The sequence below is a fragment of the Talpa occidentalis genome, unplaced genomic scaffold (assembly GCF_014898055.3).
Source record: "Talpa occidentalis isolate TD23 unplaced genomic scaffold, MPIMG_talOcc4v2.1 talOcc4.2, whole genome shotgun sequence".
Classification (NCBI taxonomy): Eukaryota; Metazoa; Chordata; class Mammalia; order Eulipotyphla; family Talpidae; genus Talpa; species Talpa occidentalis.
This window is the reverse complement of record NW_023602073.1, coordinates 108,543,018-108,566,846: the sequence shown is the minus strand read 5'-3', so window position 1 is coordinate 108,566,846 and position 23,829 is coordinate 108,543,018. Positions and strand designations below refer to the sequence as shown.

At 37.0% G+C, this 23,829-nt stretch overlaps 2 protein-coding genes across 3 annotated transcripts in view; one reads left to right on the top strand and one right to left on the bottom strand.

The window, feature by feature from the left end:
* The window catches only part of RTN4IP1 (reticulon 4 interacting protein 1), a 114,995-nt gene that overhangs the window by 53,680 nt on the left and 37,486 nt on the right, over positions 1-23,829 (top strand). The window contains exon 1 of one of the 2 annotated variants that reach the window (XM_037520169.2): positions 22,839-23,533. The exons of the other annotated variant lie outside the window; for it this stretch is intronic. Within the exon in view, the coding sequence (XP_037376066.1) occupies positions 23,260-23,533 (274 nt within the window). The 5' untranslated portion in view covers positions 22,839-23,259. Of the gene's footprint in view, positions 1-22,838; positions 23,534-23,829 lie in introns of those variants that run through there. 2 annotated transcript variants of the gene reach the window in all.
* Positions 1,062-22,742, bottom strand: QRSL1 (glutaminyl-tRNA amidotransferase subunit QRSL1). The gene is made up of 11 exons (XM_037520168.2): positions 22,613-22,742; positions 16,968-17,127; positions 16,562-16,660; positions 15,469-15,565; positions 13,773-13,949; positions 10,544-10,719; positions 10,350-10,462; positions 9,032-9,224; positions 8,400-8,517; positions 5,144-5,349; positions 1,062-2,873 (listed from the first exon to the last, which is right to left on the bottom strand). The coding sequence occupies exons 1-11, from the start codon at positions 22,634-22,636 to the stop codon at positions 2,653-2,655; spliced, it is 1,584 nt and encodes a 527-aa protein (XP_037376065.1). The 5' UTR covers positions 22,637-22,742; the 3' UTR covers positions 1,062-2,652.

Here is a 23,829-nt window from a genome sequence, read left to right as displayed (position 1 = left end):
GAATTTATATTCCATTGAGGTATAAAGAAATAAAAAAAAAAAAAAAACTACCCCTCTGGAATCCTATAGTAATTACTTTAATGTTGTTTGGGTTTTTCTCACATTATTTGCTTTCATTAAATTTTCAGGTTTGCATTCTAGTTTATACACTGCTTAATTTATGAAGCAAATGAGGAAAGTCTTCTATTTTAAACTGTTCTGTGGTGCTTCTAAACAAAATGACTAAATTTTACCCTAGACTAGCTCAGCCAACACATATTCATCCTTGGTACAGATAATCAGATGTTTGAGGAAAGGGAGATTAGAAGTAGTTAATGAATAAAAGTTCTCAATAAAAACTACTATAAAAATCTAATTTGTGCCCTTGCTTTGAATAGACAGAACATGAAGACATAGTTTGCAGAACCCCTTGGGTCTACTCATTGATCTACCCTGTAATAATGTCACTTTCAATGTCCTTCAGATTCTGTTCTAAATTCTGAAGGTATTTCTTGTCTAATAGAAGGAACAGGTGATTTCCTAATAGGAGTCACCATTCTTCATCATTTTTTAGAAGTGCTTCTTCTGTACCATATAGTCTATTCTAGATGGTCTAAAATCAAAAGGTACATCCTGCCTCCTTGGTTCCAGGTAATTCTCTTGGTAGCGCTGTGTGGACCAACACAGAACACTGGTTTTTCTACCTGCTCCCTTGGCTCTCTGTGGTGTCAGGGTGCAAAAGCAATGCTTTCGTTGTTAAATCTAATCTTGTTTGGTTTCACTGCGTCATATTAAAGAAGTCCTACGTAACCCCTTTGCCTTGCAGAAGCGTACTGCTCTAGCAGTTCACTGATCACAATTGCAGGGTTTAACTTGCTGAGAGATAAAAACTATTTCCTAAATTCCCAAAGTGATTTGGCAAAATTAGACCTACAAGACTTAGGGGAAAGAAAGAAAAACAAGTTAGGTATTATTTTATGTTACCTGGGTATTATTATGTGCGAACAGTAAATTTTTCACTTTCTCACTTCTAGATTCAAATTGTTCAGCTCAAGTACATATATAGGAAAAAGGGAGAAATGTTCTTTGAAAAAAATTTTTATTTCAAGTTATACACACATAAAAAAAGACTAGAGCAAAGATATATTTGCTAGATTTTAACATCATACTAGCCCCTTCAATCAAGATGGATTTCTCTTATAATAAAGTAATGCAATTCTCTCTAATGAATTTCTTACTCCTTCAGGAATACAGAGTCAAAATTTATAATACTAGTGGGTCTGGCACATAAAACTTTTATGTGAAGTTCATGAGATTGAGTATCTGTGAGAGGGAGGCTCCTAAGAAGGAAAGAAAACTATTAATGAAAAATAAGAGGCAAGTTAAAATTGCAACTGTGGTACATTTCAGTGGTTCTTCCAATGGCTCTGCTTTTTATATTTTCTCCTCAGGAAATTCACATTTAGAAAAGATGTTCTTTTCTTAATTTATTAAATTACAGGTCAACTTCCTACTTTTACTTATCGACTAAGTAAAAGTGCCAAATCAGAATGGTGTTCTGGCAAAGACCAAGAAACCCAATAAAGAAACTTTATAGTGGGTAAATATATGATGGTCACTGGATTTTTTTCAATTTTGAATACAGATTCCCATGAATGTTTCTTTGGACTCAAGGAGCCCAAAAGGGAGTACTCATAAAGAAGGTCAGAGGCAGATCATAAGGAAAAGAGAATCTGGGATAAGGGGGGGTCTCTGCCATGACCTCCTCGCTCTCTGACACCTTTACCAAATTACCTACAAGTTTTTCATACTGGATGTGACTTGTGTATCTTGAAACTTGCTCACTAAAAGCATGTTCCATCAAATCCAATATGGTCTGTTAAGTTACAACTAATGTTTCTTGGCTATCAATGAGTTCAATTGTGATCAGAGAGTGAAATGAGTGTAACATGAAATTGTTGTGTTTCCTTATTATGCAGCTCTGTAACAGTAGAAGTAATATTTTAACCTTTAGCAGGAAAGGTAAAAAGTGTACTGTCATTGCAGTTCTATTTTAAAAGAAATGAAAAAGAGCTCCTGAACCTGGAACTCCACCTCAGAGAGGCATACCCCAAGACTTGTGTGACTCTGGTTCTGGCAGGTCACACTTCCTCCTGTTCTTATAGCTCCTCTTCCATCTGCTGTACTTAGCACTAAGATGTGAATATTCCTGTTTGATTATTTTTGTACACTTTTAACACATCCTGGGGCAGCCTCCACCATGGTGAGTTGCCTGGCCACCCAGGTAGTCTCTGTAGGTAACAATTATTGTTTTTGTTAGTATTTTGGTCACAAAGATATACAAGTTTTGAGGAATTTGTCCTTAAGCTTATTTTTAGCATAAGTTCTGTTCTTTTTAAGGAATATCTTTTGAAGATTGCATCATTCTTCAGGAATATGTACTTGTGTTATGGTAGGAATCCTGTACTTTGCATTTGGTGGATACTGAATAATTGCTGACAGGTTATTTATAATTAATTAACTACATGACAAGAATTTTAAAAAGTGATTCTAAGGAATGACTGCTGCCAATGAACCCAATTACAAGAATTCTGCAAGATCATTTGACTTTTCTAGAATATAAAATCTCTAAAATTATTTTAACTTGCACGATTTGCTCATTACTATGCATTACTACTGTTTTAGAGAAATGCAAGCTAACTTTTCATTTTCAATGACTGATGAATAATCATCCGTTAATTCTTGAAGCTGAATAACAGGAAACTGTACTTGTTTTTCAAACCATTTGGCAATTGTAAGAAGCTGCTGGTCACAAAATGCTTGCCCAATAAACTGCAGTCCTATTGGCAACCCTTGGCTGGAGAGGGCCATCGGGACATTCACTGCTGGCAATCCTGAGGAAAAGAAGTCCATTAGTTGATTATTTCTCCATCCAAGGAAGCAGAGACATTTTCCACCTTCCTTGTTGGGTATAATACAAGGTATAGTTCAAAAATATATAAAAACAATTTGGTGGTATACTTGAAAGTTCTCAGATGAAGAGGGACTGCTTCACCAAAGGATAAACACATATGTAACAAGATATTGTCAAATTTGTTCCAAAGAAGCTGTACCAATTTGAACTCACATCAGCAAAATGAGTGCCTTTTTCTTATAGCCTCACTAACAGCATGTTGTTCAGCTTTTGAATTTTTGACAATTCATTTGATGATAGGTCAGGGCAGTTTCAATTCCAAGTTTGGGGCAGAAAGTTTAAGATCTTGAATATTTTGTTATGGCACAATATAAGAACATTGTCAAAAATGAATTGTGACAGGTCTAAAGGATAAAAGCAACTTGACTGGGTTCCTGTTAGTTAGATTTGGGACACTCTGATGAACATCAAAAACAATGACATTAATTGCTTATAATACTTGAAATTTTTTTGAAAAAGAAAAGTTGTTCTTTAGCAAAGAGTATTGGCTAACAAATGTAGAAGGAATGACAGAATAAGAAAAGTTAGCATTTTGTGATTTTCTGGGTAATAATTCAGGTAGAGATCATCAATAGATGCTAAAATTGGGTTTAAGCTTATTGGGGAATAAGATGTCCACATGGTCTAACCAATTGCTTATATTTGATAAAAAGAAAAATGTACTTTTACAAAGAAAGCATCTGGCAGTGACTTCCTTAACCAAGGGAGCACCTTAGTTTCTAACAGTGGAACAAACTGACATTAACTGTTTCCTGATGTGAAAAGTATGTAGTATTTCTGCCAAAAATGTTTCATTCAATCCAATCATGAGGAAGGAGATTATGGATGGGACATCCTACATGACAAGTAGTCTACACTCTTCAGAAAAGACAATGTCCCTTAAAACAAAAATTTTTAAAGGTGGGGAATTTCTTATCAGAAACTCTGCAGGCCACATTTTTTAAATACTAAGGAAAAGAACTGAAATATAACCCTATATCCTGCAAAGACACCTTTTAAGAATGAAAGGAAAATAAGACATTCTTAGAAAGAAAACTAAGAGAATTAGTTGCCAGCAGACCTATCCTAAAAGAATGACTAAAGGAATTTCTTTAAACAAAAAGGATATGATGAAAGGAGGCTCATTCACAGGAAACAAAAGTTTAGGTAAATATCATAGCCTCTTTCCTTATCCTTTTGGGTTTTCTACATTATGCTTGATGATGAAACAGAAAATTGTATTACAGTCTGATATGGTTCTTAAAAAAAAAAGAGAACTCTGGGGAAGTGTTCTAGATTTTAAAAAGAAACAAATGTAGTATATCAGGGTGAAAGTTTAAATCAAACCATTTAAACTTCAAAAACTTTCTGGGTACAATTGAGAAATTTAATTACAGTCCATATTTGTGTTATTATTGTATTAATGTTAATTTTCTTAGGTGTCATAATGGAATTGTGGATCTATAGATTGTCTTCTTTCTTAGGAAGATTTATGCTAAGTTATTTTTTATTTTTTTTTAAATTTATTTATGCATACAAGCACTGGGGTACAGGCTAGAGGTGTGGGAGGTTGAGAGGATTCACCAGAGACAGAGTGGGGACCAGAACAGGCGGACTGACTGAAATACACTGCTGAGGGGAGCAGCAGGCGAGACCAGAGAGGTCTGCTGTGTCCTGTGCATAGCTCCCTGGCTGGCAATCAAACTTGTGCTGCAGTGGCTGCAGATGGCTTCATAGGTTGTGTCTTAACCCCTTGTGTCACCAGGGAGGCCTTATGCTAAAGTTTTTAAAGGTGAAGTGTCATTATGCTGCAAACTTTCCTTCAAATTATTCAGCTAAAAACAAAGTTGTATGTGTGTCTGTGTAAAGAGAGGGAAAGGAGAAAGCAAATGCCAATAAGGGTAAAAAGGGTATAATGCATCTGCATTATACTTTTTCAAATTTTCTATAATAGTGGAAAATTTCAAAATAAAAGTTTAAAAGTATGCTATTAAGTGAACTGATTCTGAATGTGAGAGTGTGTGTGTAGTGAGTATAAGTACATTTGAGCCAATGCATGCTCATGTACACAACACATACACACACTCACTCACACATTCCTGAGCATTCCAGGACAAACTAGTGATTTTCAGAAACTATCTAGTTAGAACTAAGTTGAAGACCAGGCCTAAAAATTTTAAGAAATTCAGAATATTTTTGAGGGATCCTCACCTGCCATATTTACAGCCTGTGTGAAAATGTCATCCTGGGCACTTCGTGTTCTGTTGTCTTCTTTGATGAACTCCACGTATGGCACTGCCTCACTTAAAGTGGTGGGGGTGAGGAGGACATCCACTCCAGAGTTAAAGACATTCATAAAATCATTAGCAATGAGTCGTCTTACTTTCTGTGCTTTGACAAAATAATTCTTGTAATTTCTGTGGGGGAAAAAATGACATTGTAAGGGCTTCTTGTTATTTCTTTTTTTTTTAAAAAAGATTTATTTATTTATGCACACAAGAACTGGGGTACAGGCCAGAGGTATGGGGGGGGTGTGGTGAGAGGATTCACCAGAGACAAAGTGGAGAACAGAACAGGTGGATTGACTGAAATACACTGCTGAGGGGAGCAGTGGGCAAGTCAGGAGAGGTCTGTTGCTCCATGTGGGTAGCTCCCTGGCTGGGGCTCGAACTCCTGCTATAGTGCTGCGGATAGCTTCATAGGTTGCATCTCAACCCCTTGCATTACCAGGGAGGCCCTTCTTGCTATTTCTTTGAAGTAATTCGCATGCATAAGGCAGGTAAAGAATCACTGTATTTTTCAACTTTATGATCAGGCTCTGTTAATATTCCCAATGACACATTAAAACACATTTTATTGAACTGTGCTGTTACTCTAAAAATATGTGTATCTGGAATTTAATCAGAATTTGCTACTAGATGTTATTCTGCATATATAATTACAAAATATTAGCACTTCCTGGTACATCATTAAGCCAGAACATTCATTTCTAGGTGAAGAAAAACAAGTGCATAGTAATTAAATGATCTCCCAAAGATTACAAAGACAGACAGTGGTAGAGGAAGGACTAGAGCTGAGTTCTCAGGAGACTCATTGCAATCCTCTTTCCAGTGTAATGTTTTATTTAATTTGTAGTATAATGATATCTAATTATTATAAGTATTCTGAAGTTTTGCAAAATTCTAACATGCCATCAGAATCAGATATTAGGAAACATTTTCTAGGAAATAAAAAAAGGGGGAAGTATGCAGTGTTTGCAATTTTGTATTTTAGGGATAGGCATAGCCCAGGAATGGGAATGTGAAATTCAAGAAAGGATGCTTACTTTTCTAGAATAATTAAGGAGTGAGACAGACGTAGAAGTGATCCTAAGTCAATGAGGCAAAGGAAGGGATAAACACTCCTTAGTCCTCCTGAAGCTGTTAATGAATGCTGACAAAGTGCCAACCATTCCAAACTTCAGTTTCCTCACCTGAAAATATGGATATAACTCTAACCTTACAAAAGATCAAATACAAGGACATAAAAATATCAAACTGGGGCCTCCCTGGTGGCGCAGCGGTTGAGCGCTGGGTTGCGAAGCTGCCCGCAGCCTCTGCAGCGCCGGTTCGATTCCCGGCTGCTCCCCGGCCACTGGAGGAGGGTCCCACATGGCGTGCAGACCTCTCCTGCCGCCCGCTGCTCCCCTCAGCAGTGTCCTTCAGTCCTTCTGCCTGCTCTGCTCTCCGCTCTGGCTCTGGTGAATTCTCTCACCCTCCGGCGCTTCTGACTGTACCCAGTGCTTGTATAAACAAACAAACAAATAAATAAATAAATCTTTAAAAAAAAAAATCAAACCGTTTTTAGCCTAAAAAATACTTCGAAATATATAAGATGTCCTTACTATCATTTGACCACAGGGTAACTGATCACAATATTAACAGCATTTCCCAAACCTGAACTTTATAAATGAACAATTCTTTTTTCTATTAAATTTCTTCCTACTTTAAATATGGCCCAGAAGTAGAACTTCTGCTTCTATCAATGATGGAACAATATGGATGGGATTTATCCGACCAATTAAACAACTGAAATGTAGACAAAACAAAACTATCATTTTCAGACATTTGACAACCTTCAGCATTCAGGAAAAGGGAGTTCTGAGTAAAGGGGTGCAAACAAGTGAAGCCTGTGACTTCCCTGAGGTAATGCCTGGGGGCAGTTTATGTGTCTTGGGGAGTTGTCATTAAGTTAAAGACATAAGAGGTTGACGTTCAGGGCCTCCCCGGTGGCGCAGCGGTTGAGCGCTGGGTTGCGAAGCTGCGCGCGGCCTCTGCGGCGCCGGTTCGATCCCCGGCTGCTCCCCGGCCACCAGAGGAGGGTCCCACATGGCGCGCAGACCTCTCCTGCCGCCCGCTGCTCCCCTCAGCAGTGTGCTTCAGTCCTTCTGCCATTTCTGCTCCCCGCTCTGGCTCTGGTGAATTCTCTCGCCCTCCCGCGCTTCTGACTGTACCCAGTGCATGTATAAACAAAACAAACAAACAAACCAGCAAACAAATAAATAAAGCACGCCTCTATAAAAAAAAAAAAAAAGAGGTTGACGTTCAGGGGGCAAAGGTTTGTGGAGCAAAGGACTAGACAGAAGAAAGCAGCACAAAGAGAAAAATCAAAAGATCTGCAGAGAAACTCCTTGAGTTTTTGGTGAGTATGGCTAAGTGAGTACATCTGTGATGTGTAAGAAGAAACTCCCATCCTTGGGAAACTAGCTCATCCTTGTTATCTAAGACAATCTAAACAGGAGTTACAGTAACTTATAATTCTTTCCTGGAGCAAACAGATACATAATGAAAGGGAAAACTAAGTCGAGTCACTAAATTTTTTAAGATACAATAACGTAATTTTTTTTTTAAAAGATTTGTTTATGCATGCAAGAACTGGAGTACAGGCCAGAGGTTTGGGGGGTGAGAGGATTCACCAGAGACAGAGTGGGGAACAGAACAGGCATATCTACTGAAATACACTGCTGTGGGGAGCAGCGGGCAAGTCAGGAAAAGTCTGCTGCGCCATGTGGGTAATTCCCTGGCCGGTAAGTGAACTCACACTGCAGTGGCTGCAGATAGCTTCATAGGTTGCATCTTAATCCCTTGCACCATTCACCAAATTTTTCAAGATACACCAATGTAACTTCTTTCTAACAGCAATAAGCCAACATGACAGCAATACTCAGGAGCTACTTAACGAGTTTAAAATTCTTCAGGGCTTTCTACTTAGTTTGAACTTATAATGTTACTAGTTCATCAATATTTATTTGTTTTGGGGTAACAAGGAACCAAAAGTACCATAAACAAGTGTTTAAGCAGGCCTTTTCTAATTTAAGTCATAAGGATTCTGTTGCCTTAGCAAATATCTCAACTAGTAAGACCTGACAGACATGCAGCTACTTTACTCTTGAGTTTTTAAGCATGGGAGAAATTCCTAATTATCTTACTCTTTCAATAAAAAAAAGTTTCCAGAGAGAATTCTCCCTCTCACCACATCATTGAACCCTTCTCGTCTGGTTGCAGCATACATGGCTTCAGTAGACACATCAATGTCACATCTGTGACCTCAAAACAAAAAAAAGAGATAAATATTATCTGAAAAGGAAATAAAGTTTTGGGTGAAAGCAGGCCTAGATTCATAATTGTGACCAACACTAAAATTCATGGAAATTGCCATTACTGATTCCTCTTTTTTATCTGCCTTGTGACTACTAACCAGGCAGGAATCAAGTAGAGGGAAGAAAATAACCAAGAAAGAAACTCCATTTGCTCACTTCCTCATTCACTCATTTGAATGTTCACTGAGCTCCTACGCTGGGCCAGGCACTGTATTAGACAGACTGATATACAAAGATAAGAAATGTCTCTTCAAGATAGTCACAGGCCAGAGAGGTAAAATGAACATAAGGAAATATTTATAACAATGTTAAGTATCGTATACTTACAAATTGATGAAGTAAATGATTCAACCATTATCATTATCTCATGGCTTTCTTTTTTTTTTTTTTTGCCACTAATAAGTGAACATATCAACAGTTTGAGGCAAGTACCTTACAAATCCAAAGCAGAACTATCTTACCATATTCTAGTCCATCAAATCTTGCCATATTCGATGCCACTTCTGATGTGCATAACACATGGTAGCAAACAATGGAATAACTGGTATGGGGCAGAGATACTTCAATTACCCTGGCCCCCTCAGACTCAAAGAGGTCAGCAGCTCGGGACCAAAGTGATTGTACTTCACTTGATAATTCTGGTACAAGATATTCCTTATTGGAAAAAGATACAGAAATTGGGACATGTGATTAGATGATTTTATAAAAATTTATACTCTTGGACCTTTGGTAGTAAGTGAGAAAATCTGATTAAAGTGCGTGTAGGTACTAGAAAGATTGAATCCATTTAAGAATGTTTATGGTACAACTACCATAGCACTAGGTGTTATTAGCTAGATATAACAATATTAAAGATTGATGATCAGGTTGGAAATCTTTATTTTTTTAAAGATTTATTTTTATACAAGAATTGGGGTACAGGCCAGAGATGCAGGGGTGAGAGGATTCACCAGAGACAGAGTGGGAAACAGAACAGGCAGATGGACCGAGGTACACTGCTGAGGGGAGCAGTGGGTGAGACAGGAGAGGTCTGTCCCGCCATGTGGGTTTCTCCCTGGCTGGGCGAATCGAACTTGTGCTGCAGTGGCTGCAGATTGCTTCATAGGTTGCGTCTTAACGCCTGCGCCATCAGGGAGGCCCCAGGTTGGAAATTTTACAGCTGGTGGTGGGAAATCTTACACCCGCGAATTCAAGGTGTAGTGGCCAATGATGCTGCTGCTAAACATCTTGGAATGCATAGCACAGTTAGTATTTCAGAACAAAAACTATCCAAAGGATATTCGGCCTCTGTTATGCAAGGAATGGCTCTGGCTGTTATACCATTAGCAAGCTATGCATTAGCAAATAATGCCCATCCGTCAAAAGGTGACTTGCCAGCTATTTTGAAAAAACTTTTATTAAAACAGTCATGCCCTTTCATTTTCCTAAGGTCTTTGGTTGTTTTCACACTACAGTGGCAGAGTGAAGTACTTATGACAAAGATTCTGTGGCCCACAAAGCTGAAAATATTTACTTTACAGAAAAAGTTTACAGAATCCTCCTTTAACATGATTCTTTAACATCATTATCTAATTTAATCCTCATCAACCTATGAGATCAGTTCTGATATGATTCCCATTTTACAGATGGGGAAACTAACTTTAGAGAGATTAAGTCATATGCTCAAGTCACACAGCTAATAAAAGTGGAAAAGTAAGTATCCAACCAGTTTGTTTCCCAAGTCTGTGCTCTGTTATTGGGAATGACAGTATTTTGTAAACAATGCAAGGAAAGAGTTACCTTTGGAATTCCTATACATAGTTTGCTCATATTTGTCAAATTGGGAAGAACAAATGGTTTAACAGGATCTTGTATTGTGGTAGAATCTTTGGGGTCATGCCCAGCCAGCATACCTATAAAGGGAAATACTTATGAGTAACACTATTTTACAGTGAAATTGTAATGTTTTTAAACTATATGAAATCATATAATACCCAGCACAATTGCTGCGTCATCCACACATCTGGTTAGGATTCCTGGCACATCCATTGAATTCACGAGGGGAATGAGACCATGACGAGAAACTAAGCCATAGCTTGGTTTTAAGCCAACAAGCCCACAATGGGCAGCTGGATTTCTGGTCGATCCTCCTGTATCTGATCCTAAAGCCCTGGGATTTAAAATGGAACTCTGTTTAGAAGAATGACATATCTCTAATTATATCTGAACTCTCCCTTTTAAAATGCATGTTTTTAAACTGTCTTTACCCCATTATATAGAAGTACATATGTTGTTTCAGAGAATTTATGAAGTATAGAAGAGTGTAGAGAGGCAGCAAGATATTCCACCACTCAGAGACATGATGTTAACATTCAGCATATTAACATCAAGTCTTTTTTTAAAAGTATTTTTCTTTCATAGTTGAGGTCAATCTGTATTCCTAAGTCTCCATTTCCTTTTTGCTTTCTGTGCTTTCACTATGTTGTTAAAATTATTGAAAATTTAAAGTGTGTATAATATTCTATCATATAAGTTGGTGATTCTCAATAATTTTAAGTGCATTCTCCTAATGATATATAAACAAACCTCATGCCTTCCTTTGATGTTACTTGTTATTTAAATCAAATTAATGGCAATTTTGCACGATGCTTTCACAAACTAAAAATACCCCTCCCAGAAATTTAGATACAACCTTTCCATTGAATCACATTTAAAGTAAGAATGTACTTTAAACATTTATGTTGTTTCCAACTAGGATTATAACTTATAAATAACTCTGTAATGAATAAATACCACTAAACATAATTCTTTGTGCATAAATATGGTATTTTAGGCTAGCTTCCAAGAAGCAGAGTTACTGGGTAAAAAATCAGCTCTAATTATAAGTTCTTAATCTATATTTATCAAATTATTTGTCAGAAAGATTATGCTAGTTTCTATTCCCAATAACAGTAAATCAGATTGTGTCCTAGTGTTTTGGTATCATCACTGAGGAGTAGCAGTTCTTAATACATGGTTCATTTGATAACCAAAAGCTTTGTTAATAATGTGCAGTTTTGAAAACTTTTTCACATTTATTTGTATTCACATAACCCAACTACGAAGCATGTGGGTTTTGGTTTGTTTTTTTTTTTGCCCCATTACCTATACAACATGTTTTTCTCATTAAAAACAAAAACTAACTCTAGGGTAACTCAAGGAAGTAAAATAAGGCAATCCAAAAGTACAAAGACTGCATAATTCCATGTATATGAGGTGCCCAGCGTGATCAGATTCACATAGACAGAAAGTAGACACAGGTTGGGGAGCAGATGAATGGGAGACTGTTGTTAGTGGGTACAGTTCAATTTGCAAAAGAAACATTCTGGAGATGGATGGCACAATATGTATATGTACTAAATGCTGCTGAACTCTACACTTAAAAATTGTTAAGATGGTAAATTTCATTCTCTATATAAAATTTTTTAATTAAAAATTAAGAAAAATTTAAACTGGTTTAGAAAAATGGGTTTTCTGATTAGAAAAGTGTACATATCTACTGCAAAAGTTAAAATAATATAACTCAATATGAATACATCATATTTATAAACATCAAGAGAAGTTTCTTACAATCACAGCCCCCTTAATAGCCCTATTGTCAACTTTGATACACATTCATCCAGATACTTTTCATTCAACTACTAACATGTATACAATATGTAATAATTACTTCTAATAGAAATAAGGTCATACTATACATACTGTTGTGCAACTTGCTTTCCATTTAACAATGTATCTTGGATATCTTTCCATGTCATTATATAATGCTCTAGCTCATTCTTTTTAGTGGTTGCATAGTACTCCAAGAATCTTCCTGTTTTTAAAAACTATTATAAAAGAAATAAATCAAAAGGGGGGAAAAAACAAAGCAGAACACTTGAAAGTTTGGGGGCCCATTCAATCTGGAGTTACTCTGGGTCTGTGCTACACTTGACCAGAGTGCAGCTTTAGACAGAACAAGGCTCCTAACAGTCACATGGCCCTTATGCTCTATTTTTTATTCTAGGAGAAAATGCAAATTAGATTGCCTTTCTTACCCAGTCCATTTGAGCTACAAAATCAGATTACTGCTTTCACAATTTCTAAAAAGATACATTTTCTTATTAGGATTCACTGACGGCAGTGTAAAAGTAAAACTTACATTTCCATAGGAAATGTGTCAAAATGCCATCTTCTCAAAGCACATTCAGAAAGATGAACATTAAGTGGGGTAAAGAGGATAGAAAAAAAAGCATCTAATCTTGTAGTACTAACTTGTCAGAAATCTCATTAATATTAATGCAGTGCTATAAAATTCCACAGAGATAAAATGAAATGGCTTCACTTGTTAACAAGATTTCAGGGAAACTAAAAAAAATCTGTAGAATCTAAATCTCCATAGCTCTAAAAAAATATAAATAATTTATTGGTTGCAATGCCTGTGAAGAGCTTAATTTCAGAGGATAATTAGGAAAGAGAACAAAGATACAATGCTACTAAAGTAATACATTCAGTTTGGTCAAATTGAGATGGATAAAATAAATATAAGAGTGATACTAATTTACTATCCTTCAGGTGGTTAAGAAATGGAATTTAAGACATAGAAGGATCAAAGGAGTTTTCGCAAATACAAAGATGAGAGCTGCATAAGTCAGCAACCTACAAACTTGAAAAACTTTATTGACATTTTTTTAGTATATGAAAATACTTTTAAATATCCCATTGATATATACTAGGGGAATTTTTTTCTTTTTTTTTTTTTGGGCAAATGTCAGAGTTAGCTATAAGTTAAATTATAACTAGCAAAAATTTAGCTTAGCAGCATTCAACTGAAGCCATGGTATTTAGTCCCTAAATATTTATATTATCAGTGGGTAGACACCCAAATATTTAAAAAATGAAATTCAATGAAGTCTATGCAAACTGGTATATTTTGCAGGATTCATAAAATCAGGTTTTTAAGAGACCAGTTACTATAGAGAAAGAGTTTACATGTTACCTGAGCTTAAAGGTAAATGTAAAAAATAGACTTGTATACTGTATAATGGAGGATATCAGGTACAATTTTGATATATCATTAAGGACAAATAGCTCACTATAAAGAAATAAACACACACAGGGATGGACTATTGTTGCATTTTGCATAGCTTATGATTGTTTGTACCTGTTGGATTTTAAAGCGCAGACAGAAAAAAGGCATCTTACGCAAAGCATGTGAACGCTGACACTGCCGCTGCACTCCCTCCTGAGCTTCCTCCAGTTATAACCCAATTTGAATCCTCATTCTCAGCCTGGGGTTTCTGTTTTCTCTTTTCCTTATATTGTTTTGAATAACTCCAGGGGTTTTTAACCGGTCCAAATATGCCATCTGTGCTTCCAGATCTGATGTGAAGAAATAAAGCAAGAGACCTTAGCAAAACTTTCATTTTATATTAAATCTTCATCTCTAGATTATATTATTTGCTTATGATACCCTACAGTACATTGTAACTTGACATGGAAAAGGTAAGATGTCTGTTTAGATGTAGCTCTCACTTATAGGCAGCTGAAGAATGGGAATTAAGTGCATTTGTGGTAGAAGTGGAGAAAACTGGTGTGTTAAGAAAATTTTTATCCCAGTTGTTCATCCAATTTAGTGTAAGATGACTTCCCTGTAAAGTAAGGTCTTCCAGTTAAACAGTGTCACAAATATTCAGTTAACAAGTCTCTAGAAGAAATTCCTCTATTAACCAGTAATTTTAAGAAAAGCATTAAGATTGGGATGATAATAACTTATTTTTTAAATTTTGAAATAATTTCAATCTTACAGATAAATTGCAAAAATAAAAGTCATATGGAAAATTTCTACCTTTTACCTATTAACATTTAATCCCATTTATTTTATTGTTCGTGTACTCTGTGTGTATACACATTTTTTCCTGAACCACAGAATGGTAAATTACATACATCATAACCCTTTACTCCTAAATATTCTAGTATGTATGCAAAATGCATTTCCTAAGACTAAGGGAATATTCTCTTATATAATCATAGAAGTTATCAATCTCAGTAAATTTCACATCAATACAATGCTTCATTGAGCATAATCCAATTTTGTCATCTGATCAAATAATGTCCTTTATAGCATTTTACCTCATTTCAGAATAAAGTGTCAAGTCTAGAGTCTGGGATTGGATTTAGTCATCACTGGCTGTTTAGTCTTTTTTAAAAATAGTTTTTACTATTTATTATTAAGTCATTCACCAGTCAATGGATATTGAGTTATTTCCAGTATTTGGCTAATTATGAATAAAACCTCAATAAATCTGTACTGAAAGGCCAGTGCTTTTGTGTAAATATAGGCCTTCATCTCTCATCATGCCTAGGGAGTTTTGGGCTTTGAGAAGTGTCACTACTGGAGAGCACATGGACGATCCTGCCCTCCCCCTGTACTTTGCCTTATGTGTCTCCTCCATCTGGATGTTCCTAAGTTATGTATCCTTTAATAATAAATGGCAATTCAGTGGATGGAAAAAAAGGACCAAAGTGAAAAATAAGTGACTTAATAACCTAACTTTACTCAGAGAATAGAAATCAAAATATGCTAAGAGACTTGAAGCCTGTATACATAACTCTTTCAACTCAGTGTGAAGACAAATAAACCAATTTAAAAAACTGACAAAAGATTTGGATAAATCACCAAGGAAGGTATACAGATAGCAAAATAAAAACATAATGTTTAACCTCACTGTGGCAAATGAAGCCACAATGAGATATGACAATCTATATATTGGACAGCAGAACACAATCTGACAGTGCATTCCTCAAGAAATCACCTTACCACTTTTAGGTACTTACATTTAGTGAAATTAATGGCACAAATGGAAGAATTACAAGAGAAGAAAATTTCAGTTTTACTCACCCCATAGCAAACTCATCTAAATTTGTTTTTCCCATTAGTAGAGCTCCCTGATCCAACAACTTCTGAACTACTGTAGCATTATAAGGTGGTACATAACCTGAAAAAAATACAGATACTTTATTATAGGAGAGAAAATTGTGAACATGTAATAAACAAGATTTTTAAATATAATTAAGTAACAGACATGTGTTAATCACTCCTAATTTGAGCAGCAGGCTGTACTTCTAAAAGTTAGTTAAATATTTCTGTTAATTGCTATGCTTTCAAAGGCAGTCTATAGATTCACCATTTTTATAATCTAAAAACAATATTACCAAATATTGAATGACAGTCAGACACGGACCCAATTTATTTGAAACAAACAGCAAAGCTCACTCTATTTGACTTTTTCTTCACAAATGATACTATAGCACATGGTGATTTTTATCTACTTCCAGGCAGAACAGGTCTTTATTCTCAATTAAAATTTCTTCTATCTATCTGGAATGGTGTCTATTCCAAAACAAGGAATAACAGAGAAACCTGGGAAATATTCCTCACAGAGTATTTCTCTTTAGTGTATGTGTACTCTGGGTAACTTTTTTTTTAATTCCTTTTCCTCCTGGGATCCAATGTCTTGATAAACATGATTCCTTTTGACCTACTAAACTGTAAAGAACAAAACTATGTCTCATTATACTCAGGTAAGTATAGAAATCTAAGAGATGGAAGAGTTTGGAAATAAAATAACTAGTAGACGCTAGTGAATCCTTATACTATCCTTAAGAGAGCGGGAATCAGAGTTACTTATTCCCATGTTAATAATGAGTGGGAGTGAGAGGTCACGTAGTGTGTTTGTGGTGATCAGTCATTGAATCTTCTAAATAGGAATGCTACACCTCCTAAACAGAATACATCTATTAAACTGGGTTACCACTAAAGAATACTTTTTGTATTCTGAAAGAGCAAATAGTAAAAAAGCAATATTCCACCCTTAAGTATTTCCTTTCCAGATATGAGTCTGAGAATATCTTGAAGCTTTAGTATTCTTATCTTTCATTTAAACTAAAAAATAACTTTTTATAAAATTGTTAGTGCTCTGATTAAAATTTACCTTTCAGCATATTTGATGCACATGTTGTCTCAATGCCAGAAGTGCTAAAGTTGTCTTTTACTGCAATAGGAATTCCATCTAAATCTCCAAGTGAGTGACCTATGTTAAGCCAAAAGAATAGGATATATATATATATATGATTAACAATACGGACACATTAATATTAGTTATTATAATGAGCACTAGTTTTTGGTAAAAATAATTTCTTCAGAAATCAAAGTTATGTTAGAAATTGGATGTTATAAAACTTCACCTTATCCATTTGCCTCATTTTTATTATACTTTATGCAAGTGCTTAAATAAGAGTATGTAATATGTTAAAAGCGTCACTTGCCAAATGGAGACTGCTACATTCAATTAAACTCTTTCCCTAGGGATATAACAAGTACAATTCAAAGTAATTTACCTTTCTTATATCTCTTCTCTGATTCTTCAGCTTGCTTTAAGGCCACTTCTTCTGATACAGAAATGTAAGCATTTAGAAACTTGGTTTTCTTGATAAGGGAGAGACATTTTTGACAGAGCTCAGTTGGAGTAATTTGGCCTTGTTTCAGTGCCGCAGAAACCTATAGCATATACAATTCAAAAACCCTTTACTGAGACTGTAACAGTTTCAAATATTATATTGAAGGGCAGGCAGAGTGGTTAAGAACAGAATTGTGAATTAAGGCTTGGATTAAAACCAAGAGAGCCTATCAAGCCCCATTTACACAGTGTAGTGGATGAAGGTAACACTCTGAACAGCCAGAGGATGGGTTTGAGGACACAGCACTCATCGCCCTTGCTGTGTAGCTTTCTGTTTCTAAGTCACAACTGACCAAACAACGACATAGGTAAGCCATCTTGTCGAGGAGCAGCAGAGGCCCAGAATGGGTGGAGCATACGTCAGGGTAGGTAAGTGAGTAGCTTAGCTGCATCACAGGCAGTACTGAGTGGGAAAAAAGAGAAATGAACTAGAAGGGGACTTTAATACTCTAAATAAGGTCTTTATATCTATTGTAGAATTTAAGCAAGAGCTAGTACAAACTGAGAGAAATGTTTATATACTGAATTCAAAAGGAAATAAAAAAAAATCTTTGAAATTCCGTATTTGATGCATTAGGAAAGTTTAGTAAGGAAAGCACTAAAATAATCTGTGCTACAAGTGACCAGAACCAGTAAGTTAACAGTAGGTGAAGCCTGAGAAGTGAGGACTGTTTGATACTTCTTATAGGAAGTAACAATAATAAATACTAATCAGATAAAAGGAATGAATAATACTAAGTCAAAGATGACATCAAAGTTTAAAAGATTACATGAAAAGAGACTTGGATAGGATGGGAATTCAGAGGCCAGAGGTTGGGGGGAAGAGTAATATTTGAGTATTTGCCAAGAGCCATGCACTGTTGCTATTATTTCATTCAATCCTTCAAACAACTACATAAGTTAGATATCATTAACTTCATTTTCCAGAAACTGAAGCTCAAACAGGTTAAGTGATTTGTCCAAAGAGACATATAGTAAAGGGTTAGGGTTAGCTTCTTAACACAAGCTCGTTCACCATTTCTCTGTGCTAGTAGAAACTTAGTTTGTCCTCTATATTGACTGTATTTGCATGTGTCCCATATCTATCAAGATACAGGAGTGTGTAGGTCAGGGGAAAATCTGCAAATGATCTGCTCTTAACTGTTCAATAAATCACCAAAGCAGTGGTATTCTTAGGGCTGAGGTTTCCAAACAAGAAAAGCAATGGGAAAAGGCCAGTGAGAGGACCCCTTAAATGCTGACGGACAAGAGGAAGAAAAGACTATCACCGGGGAGCTGAGGAAGTGACTAAGGGATTGGAGGGGCCGTTAGGTTTGACTTAAAGGAGGTAATGTAGTAACAAGACCAGATATTTATGCTGAATGTTTTGTATGAAATGTAAACTCTAGGGCCTCCCTGGTAGCGCAAGGGGTTACGTCTCAGCACTATGAAGCAATCCACAGCTACTGCAGTGCGAGTTCAATCCCTGGCCAGGGAGCTGACCCACATGGCGCAGCAGACCTCTCCTGTCTCTCCCGCTGCTCCCCTCAGCAGTGTATTTCAGTAGATCTGCCTGTTCTGCTCCCCACTCTGTATCTGTGAATCCTCTCACCACCCCCCCCCCACACCTCTGGCCTACACCCCAGCTCTTGTATGCTTAAATAAATAAGTCTTTTAAAAAAAAAAAGAAATGTAAACTCTAGAAGAAAGGAATTAGAGAGAAACAAGAAAGCAGTATATTCTAATATTGTCAATAGGAGTGAGATGAAAGAAGGCTGAATGTAAGAGAGTAGGAACTAGCAAAAACCCGAAGCTAGAGAGACACAGCAATTATAGGCAGACCGATCCCACAGCAGAGTTGCAATAATAAAGAATAGTATGTCTGCCACTCTCTCCTTTGCCTCCTCTACAGTCCCCTAATGCCTACTATCTGCTGCTTGCTTTCTGACTTGCCAATTGGTAAGAGAATAAGAGCTTGCAACTCTTGGGAGTTACTACAGTGATTAGAGGGCAAGAAACAAGATCACTTAGGAATTCACATTTTAAATGGTTCTGATCTTTGTTAGGATCATTTTTAGGAAATTCAGATTGGAGAAGGGAATTGGCCAAGGGAAATGAAAACAAAAATGCTAATCTAACTTTAATTAGCCTGATAGAAAATGATCCTGAGCACAGCACCTAGAGAACCTAGGCTCCTTACCCACAAAATGGTGAGATAAAATTGTGTTTTTCCTTCACATTGTGTTGTCAAAAAGTTTATATTAATTTGTTATGCAGCAATAGAAACATAATATACTTTTTCTTAGAAAAATTAGGAAATCTTTCTCAGTATTCACTCTTCCTGGAAATCAGGAGAACAGAAAACTGTAGATTCATATAATTTAGCAATATTGTCCCTATAACAAAATGAGTGTTAATAATGCACGTAGTTCTGGGCATATCCTAGATGCTTTATAATTCATTTAATTTTTACCTTCACACGAGGGGCTAATATTATTTCTACTTTCCAGGTAAATTACTGAAGATCCTGCATGAAGTCACATCTAATCTTGTTTTCAAAACTCATACTCTGCACACAGGAACTGGGTATAGGCCAGAGGTGCAAAGGGTGAGAGGATTCACCAGAGACAGAGTGGGGAGCAGAACAGGCAGATCCACTGAAATACACTGCTGAGGGGAGCAGCAGGCAAGACGGAGAGGTCTGCTGTGCCATGTGGGTCAGCTCCCTGGCTGGGGATCGAACTCATGCTGCAGAGGCTGCGGATAGCTTCACAGTGCTGTGCTTAGGCCCTTGCGCCACCAGGGAGGCCCCTACAAAACTCATACTCTGGACTACTATATTCTTTCTCTATGCAAGGTGTTAGAGTGTTTACTCTTCTGTAACACAGTGGAGAAGGTTTTATTATCTTTACAGATAGCATCCTAGTCCATTTAGGAAAAAAAAATTTTAAAGTCATGCTAAATGCTGAAAGAGCTCTTGAGGGCTAAGTGTCCAGTTGAATGGCACCCATTTTCTCTCTAACACACACTCATTTAACATTCATGCTTTTGTCTCCACTGTTTCAAGAAATTGTATTATCAAGGCCACCAGCAATCTCCACATTCTAAATCCAGTAGTCACCACTAAGTTCTCACCTTACAGTGCTTCTCTGCAGCATTCAACATAAGAGATAACTCTCCTTGAAGTATTTCTCCTTCACTAGCACACACATCCTCCTGGGTTTCCTGTTGCTTGACAGGCCATTTCTTCAGATCTCTTTTTGCTGACTCTGCTTCCTATTGCTGACCACTACATGTTGAAAAGTTTTAGGTCCTCTTCTGTTTTTACACTCGACTTTCCAGGTGATCTTATCTGACCTATAGCTTGTCTTCCATACCCTGATGAACATATCCCCTTTATCTAGTCCCTTTCTTGATCTCCAAATTCATCTCTCTCTGCCTAACTGACAGACATGATGGCAGCATGATCCAGAAGGCATCTCAAAATTAATATATCCAAAAGAGAACTCTTAATAACCTTTTCCTCCCAAATATTCCTTGTAGAGTTATTCCCATCTTGATAAATGTTACCATCTCCCCAACTGCCCAAAGCAAAAACTTAAGTATCCCCTTTATAAGATTTTGGGGGACCAGGAACCACCAAATAACGATTTGCATATAACAAGCATTAATAAATATTGGCTAAAGGAGTGATAAGTGAAAATCATTTCATCAGACAACCTCCTTTGCACCCTTGGGTAGCTCCTCTAAATGTTTTTCCCCTTGGTGGTAAAAGTTATTCCTCACAATGGCTCACTCAACAACACCTGGAAGGGGTGGCCCAAAAAGGTGGTGCTAAAGGGGGAAAAAATCCATATTTTTTACATTATGTTTTATTTTTAAAACTTTTTTTTTAAAGAACAAATTGATTCTTAATTGATGGTAAAAGCCAGATGCAATTTCAGATGGTAAAACAACAATATATTTTGGGAAAGAATTATGTATTATTTAAAGTTTGTAGCTTTAAAGTCCTTCTAATTTTCAGCTTTCTAAAGGCTATCAGGCTGGGGAAAAAAACATCTCAGGTGAAGATACAAAAGAAACACAGAGGGCAGTGTAGGTCATCAACACCTTATCAGCAGAACTACCTGGAGTTCTGGTTAAACCATACAGATCCTCCTTGACTTCTGATGGGGTTATAGCCTGATAAATACCATAGTAAAGTGTTGAAAATCTCAGTAATTTACTGGTTACCATGATGAAAGCGAAAAACAGAGGATTGTACAGATTCTCAGCATTAACATACACAGCAGAAAAAAGAGGAAAGCAACCTGAGACTGAAGGATGCTTGAAAAATTGAACTAAAATTAATTGGGTGATTGGGATACTACTGCAACAGGGTCATCAAACCTTCTGATGAGTCATGTAATCAGCTGATAGGTTTTTTTACCCTTAGTTGTGTGGTTGACTGGGAGATCCGCCCACTGCCCAAAAGTGCCTTCCCAGCATCACAGTATCTTACCACATATTACTAGCTGAGGAAAAGAGCAAAATTCAAAGTACGGTATCCACTGAATGTATATTTTCACACTATCATAAAGTGGAAAAATCATAAGTCAAACTACTCTTTTTACTACAGTAAAAAGAGGACCATCTGTATAATGTGGGCATTATAACACATCTGCCTGAGTGAGACACAACTGTAGTTTTAACGAAGACCTAATGTGATTTTGATAGCAGTGGGCCTGCAGTCAGTCTCCAGCTTGAGAGACTGGGCCAGAAAACAAGGAGACTTGAATTACAGCCATAACAGCAGGGATAAAGTGAGAATAGGTTGTAGACATAATTTCAAGAGATAACAGGGCAAGACAGTTATTGGATATGACAGATGAAGAAGAATCTAAGGACAACTAGGATAACGGCAGTACCATTTAAAAGAGAATATTAAGAATTAATTCAGAAATCAGGTTTTGTTTTTTTTAATATGGAAGTTTAAAAGAGGTAGTCCTTTCGTTAAATTGAGTTTGAGATACTTAAGAGACATTTGGAAGAGATGTCCAGAAGGTATTTTGTAAATATAGCCTAGAGTTCAAAAATGACCAGGAAATGACACAGGTATCATAGAGGACGCCTAGAGAATGAATATATCAAGGAGTGTATGGTGAGAAAGAAGAGTCAATAAATTCTTAGCATTTTGCAAAGTACAGATTTGCCCAGCCCCTTCGCGAGAGCTACATCAGGTGAGTGTCAAGAATTCAACAAATACTTGAAAAGACCTGCAGAGCCCTAGCTGAGATGATCCGGGGCCTGACCCAAACTTGAGCAAACGTTTTATTGAGGAAGTCTGTATATATATATATAATTCCGCCCCACAGCTCCACGGCACAGAAATCTCCCTTGCAGAGGGGCTAACTCCAAAACAGATGAGTACAGTATCGTCTAAGTACCCAAAGGTCGGCATCTCCCACCAGGTGACCAAGGTCCATGGTCAGGCCCGGAGTCTCCATGCCTATGGACTCATGGAATCTTTTCGACCTCCCTAGGCCCACATCAGCCAATTCCACTCACTTCTCGGAGGGTCCGGCCCAGCATAGTCTTCTTGCCCACCCTGCCACTGCAGCAACCAGGTGACGAGGGCGGTAAAAGGTCAGCCGCCTCCAGCAGTATTACATGGGCGCAGCCATCTTTAATCGTCACTGAACCTTTCAGTACCGAGTGCTTCGATTGGTCAAATTGCAGCCGGATGAAATGATCCTTGCACGTGATTGGCTGTTGTCTCAAAGCAACTCCCACGGCGCAGGAGTGCTGGGAGCAAGGAGACACCTGGCAGGGGTCGCGGCGCAAGTTGGGAACTTTCTGGTTTTCTGTGGCTCCCGGGTCGCGAGCCGAGTCCGCTTGTCACGCCGAGGGCTCTAAGGACAGGACAGGGTTTTAGGGTGTTTGTTTCGTGTTTGTTTTTTTAAAGGGGAGGTGGTAGTGTAAGGGAAGAGGAGCATGGACAAAATACAGAGTGCGACCTTAATTGAAGCATTTCAGATGCGAAGAGCAGAATAATTCCATGATCTTACTCCTCTAATGCGCCATTAAGTTAACTTAATTTTTGAGTTCTCAGCTTTGAAACTAGCCAGTGTGTTTGACAGAACTTAACTGGATTCAAGGGTGCAGGGATTCCAGGTGCATTTTCAATTGGGCACTCAATTGAACCACTGTTTAAGATGGAATTTCTGAAAACCTGTGTGCTTAGAAGAAATGCATGTACCGCGGTTTGCTTCTGGAGAAGCCAAGTTGCACAAAAGCCTTCCGTTAGAAAGATAAGTACTACTTCTCCAAAGAGCACTGTCATGCCCGCGTGGGTGATAGATAAATATGGGAAGAATGAAGTGCTTCGATTTACTCAGAACATGATGCTACCTATCATACACTTTCCAAATGAAGTCATTATCAAAGTTCATGCTGCGAGTGTAAATCCCATAGATGTTAATATGAGAAGTAAGTTTCCAAAGACCTTTATTGTTACTTTTTAAAAAGTTCTTAAGAGAATTTAATCAGGGATCATTTTTAAAAGATAAGTTATTTGATTATACTTTTTAAAATTAATATAGATGAATTATTTAAGCTTTTGACGGTGTTGGTAGATAATTATTTCCAAAATGCTTGAAATTGCAATGTCTGTGGTATAATCTCTTACACAATGTAAGTTTGAGTTGTTTACTTCTTTAAAAGTTAATTGAGATGAGAGTTGTGTCTACAATAACTTTCTGGTGTTCTCACCTGGGAACTTTGTG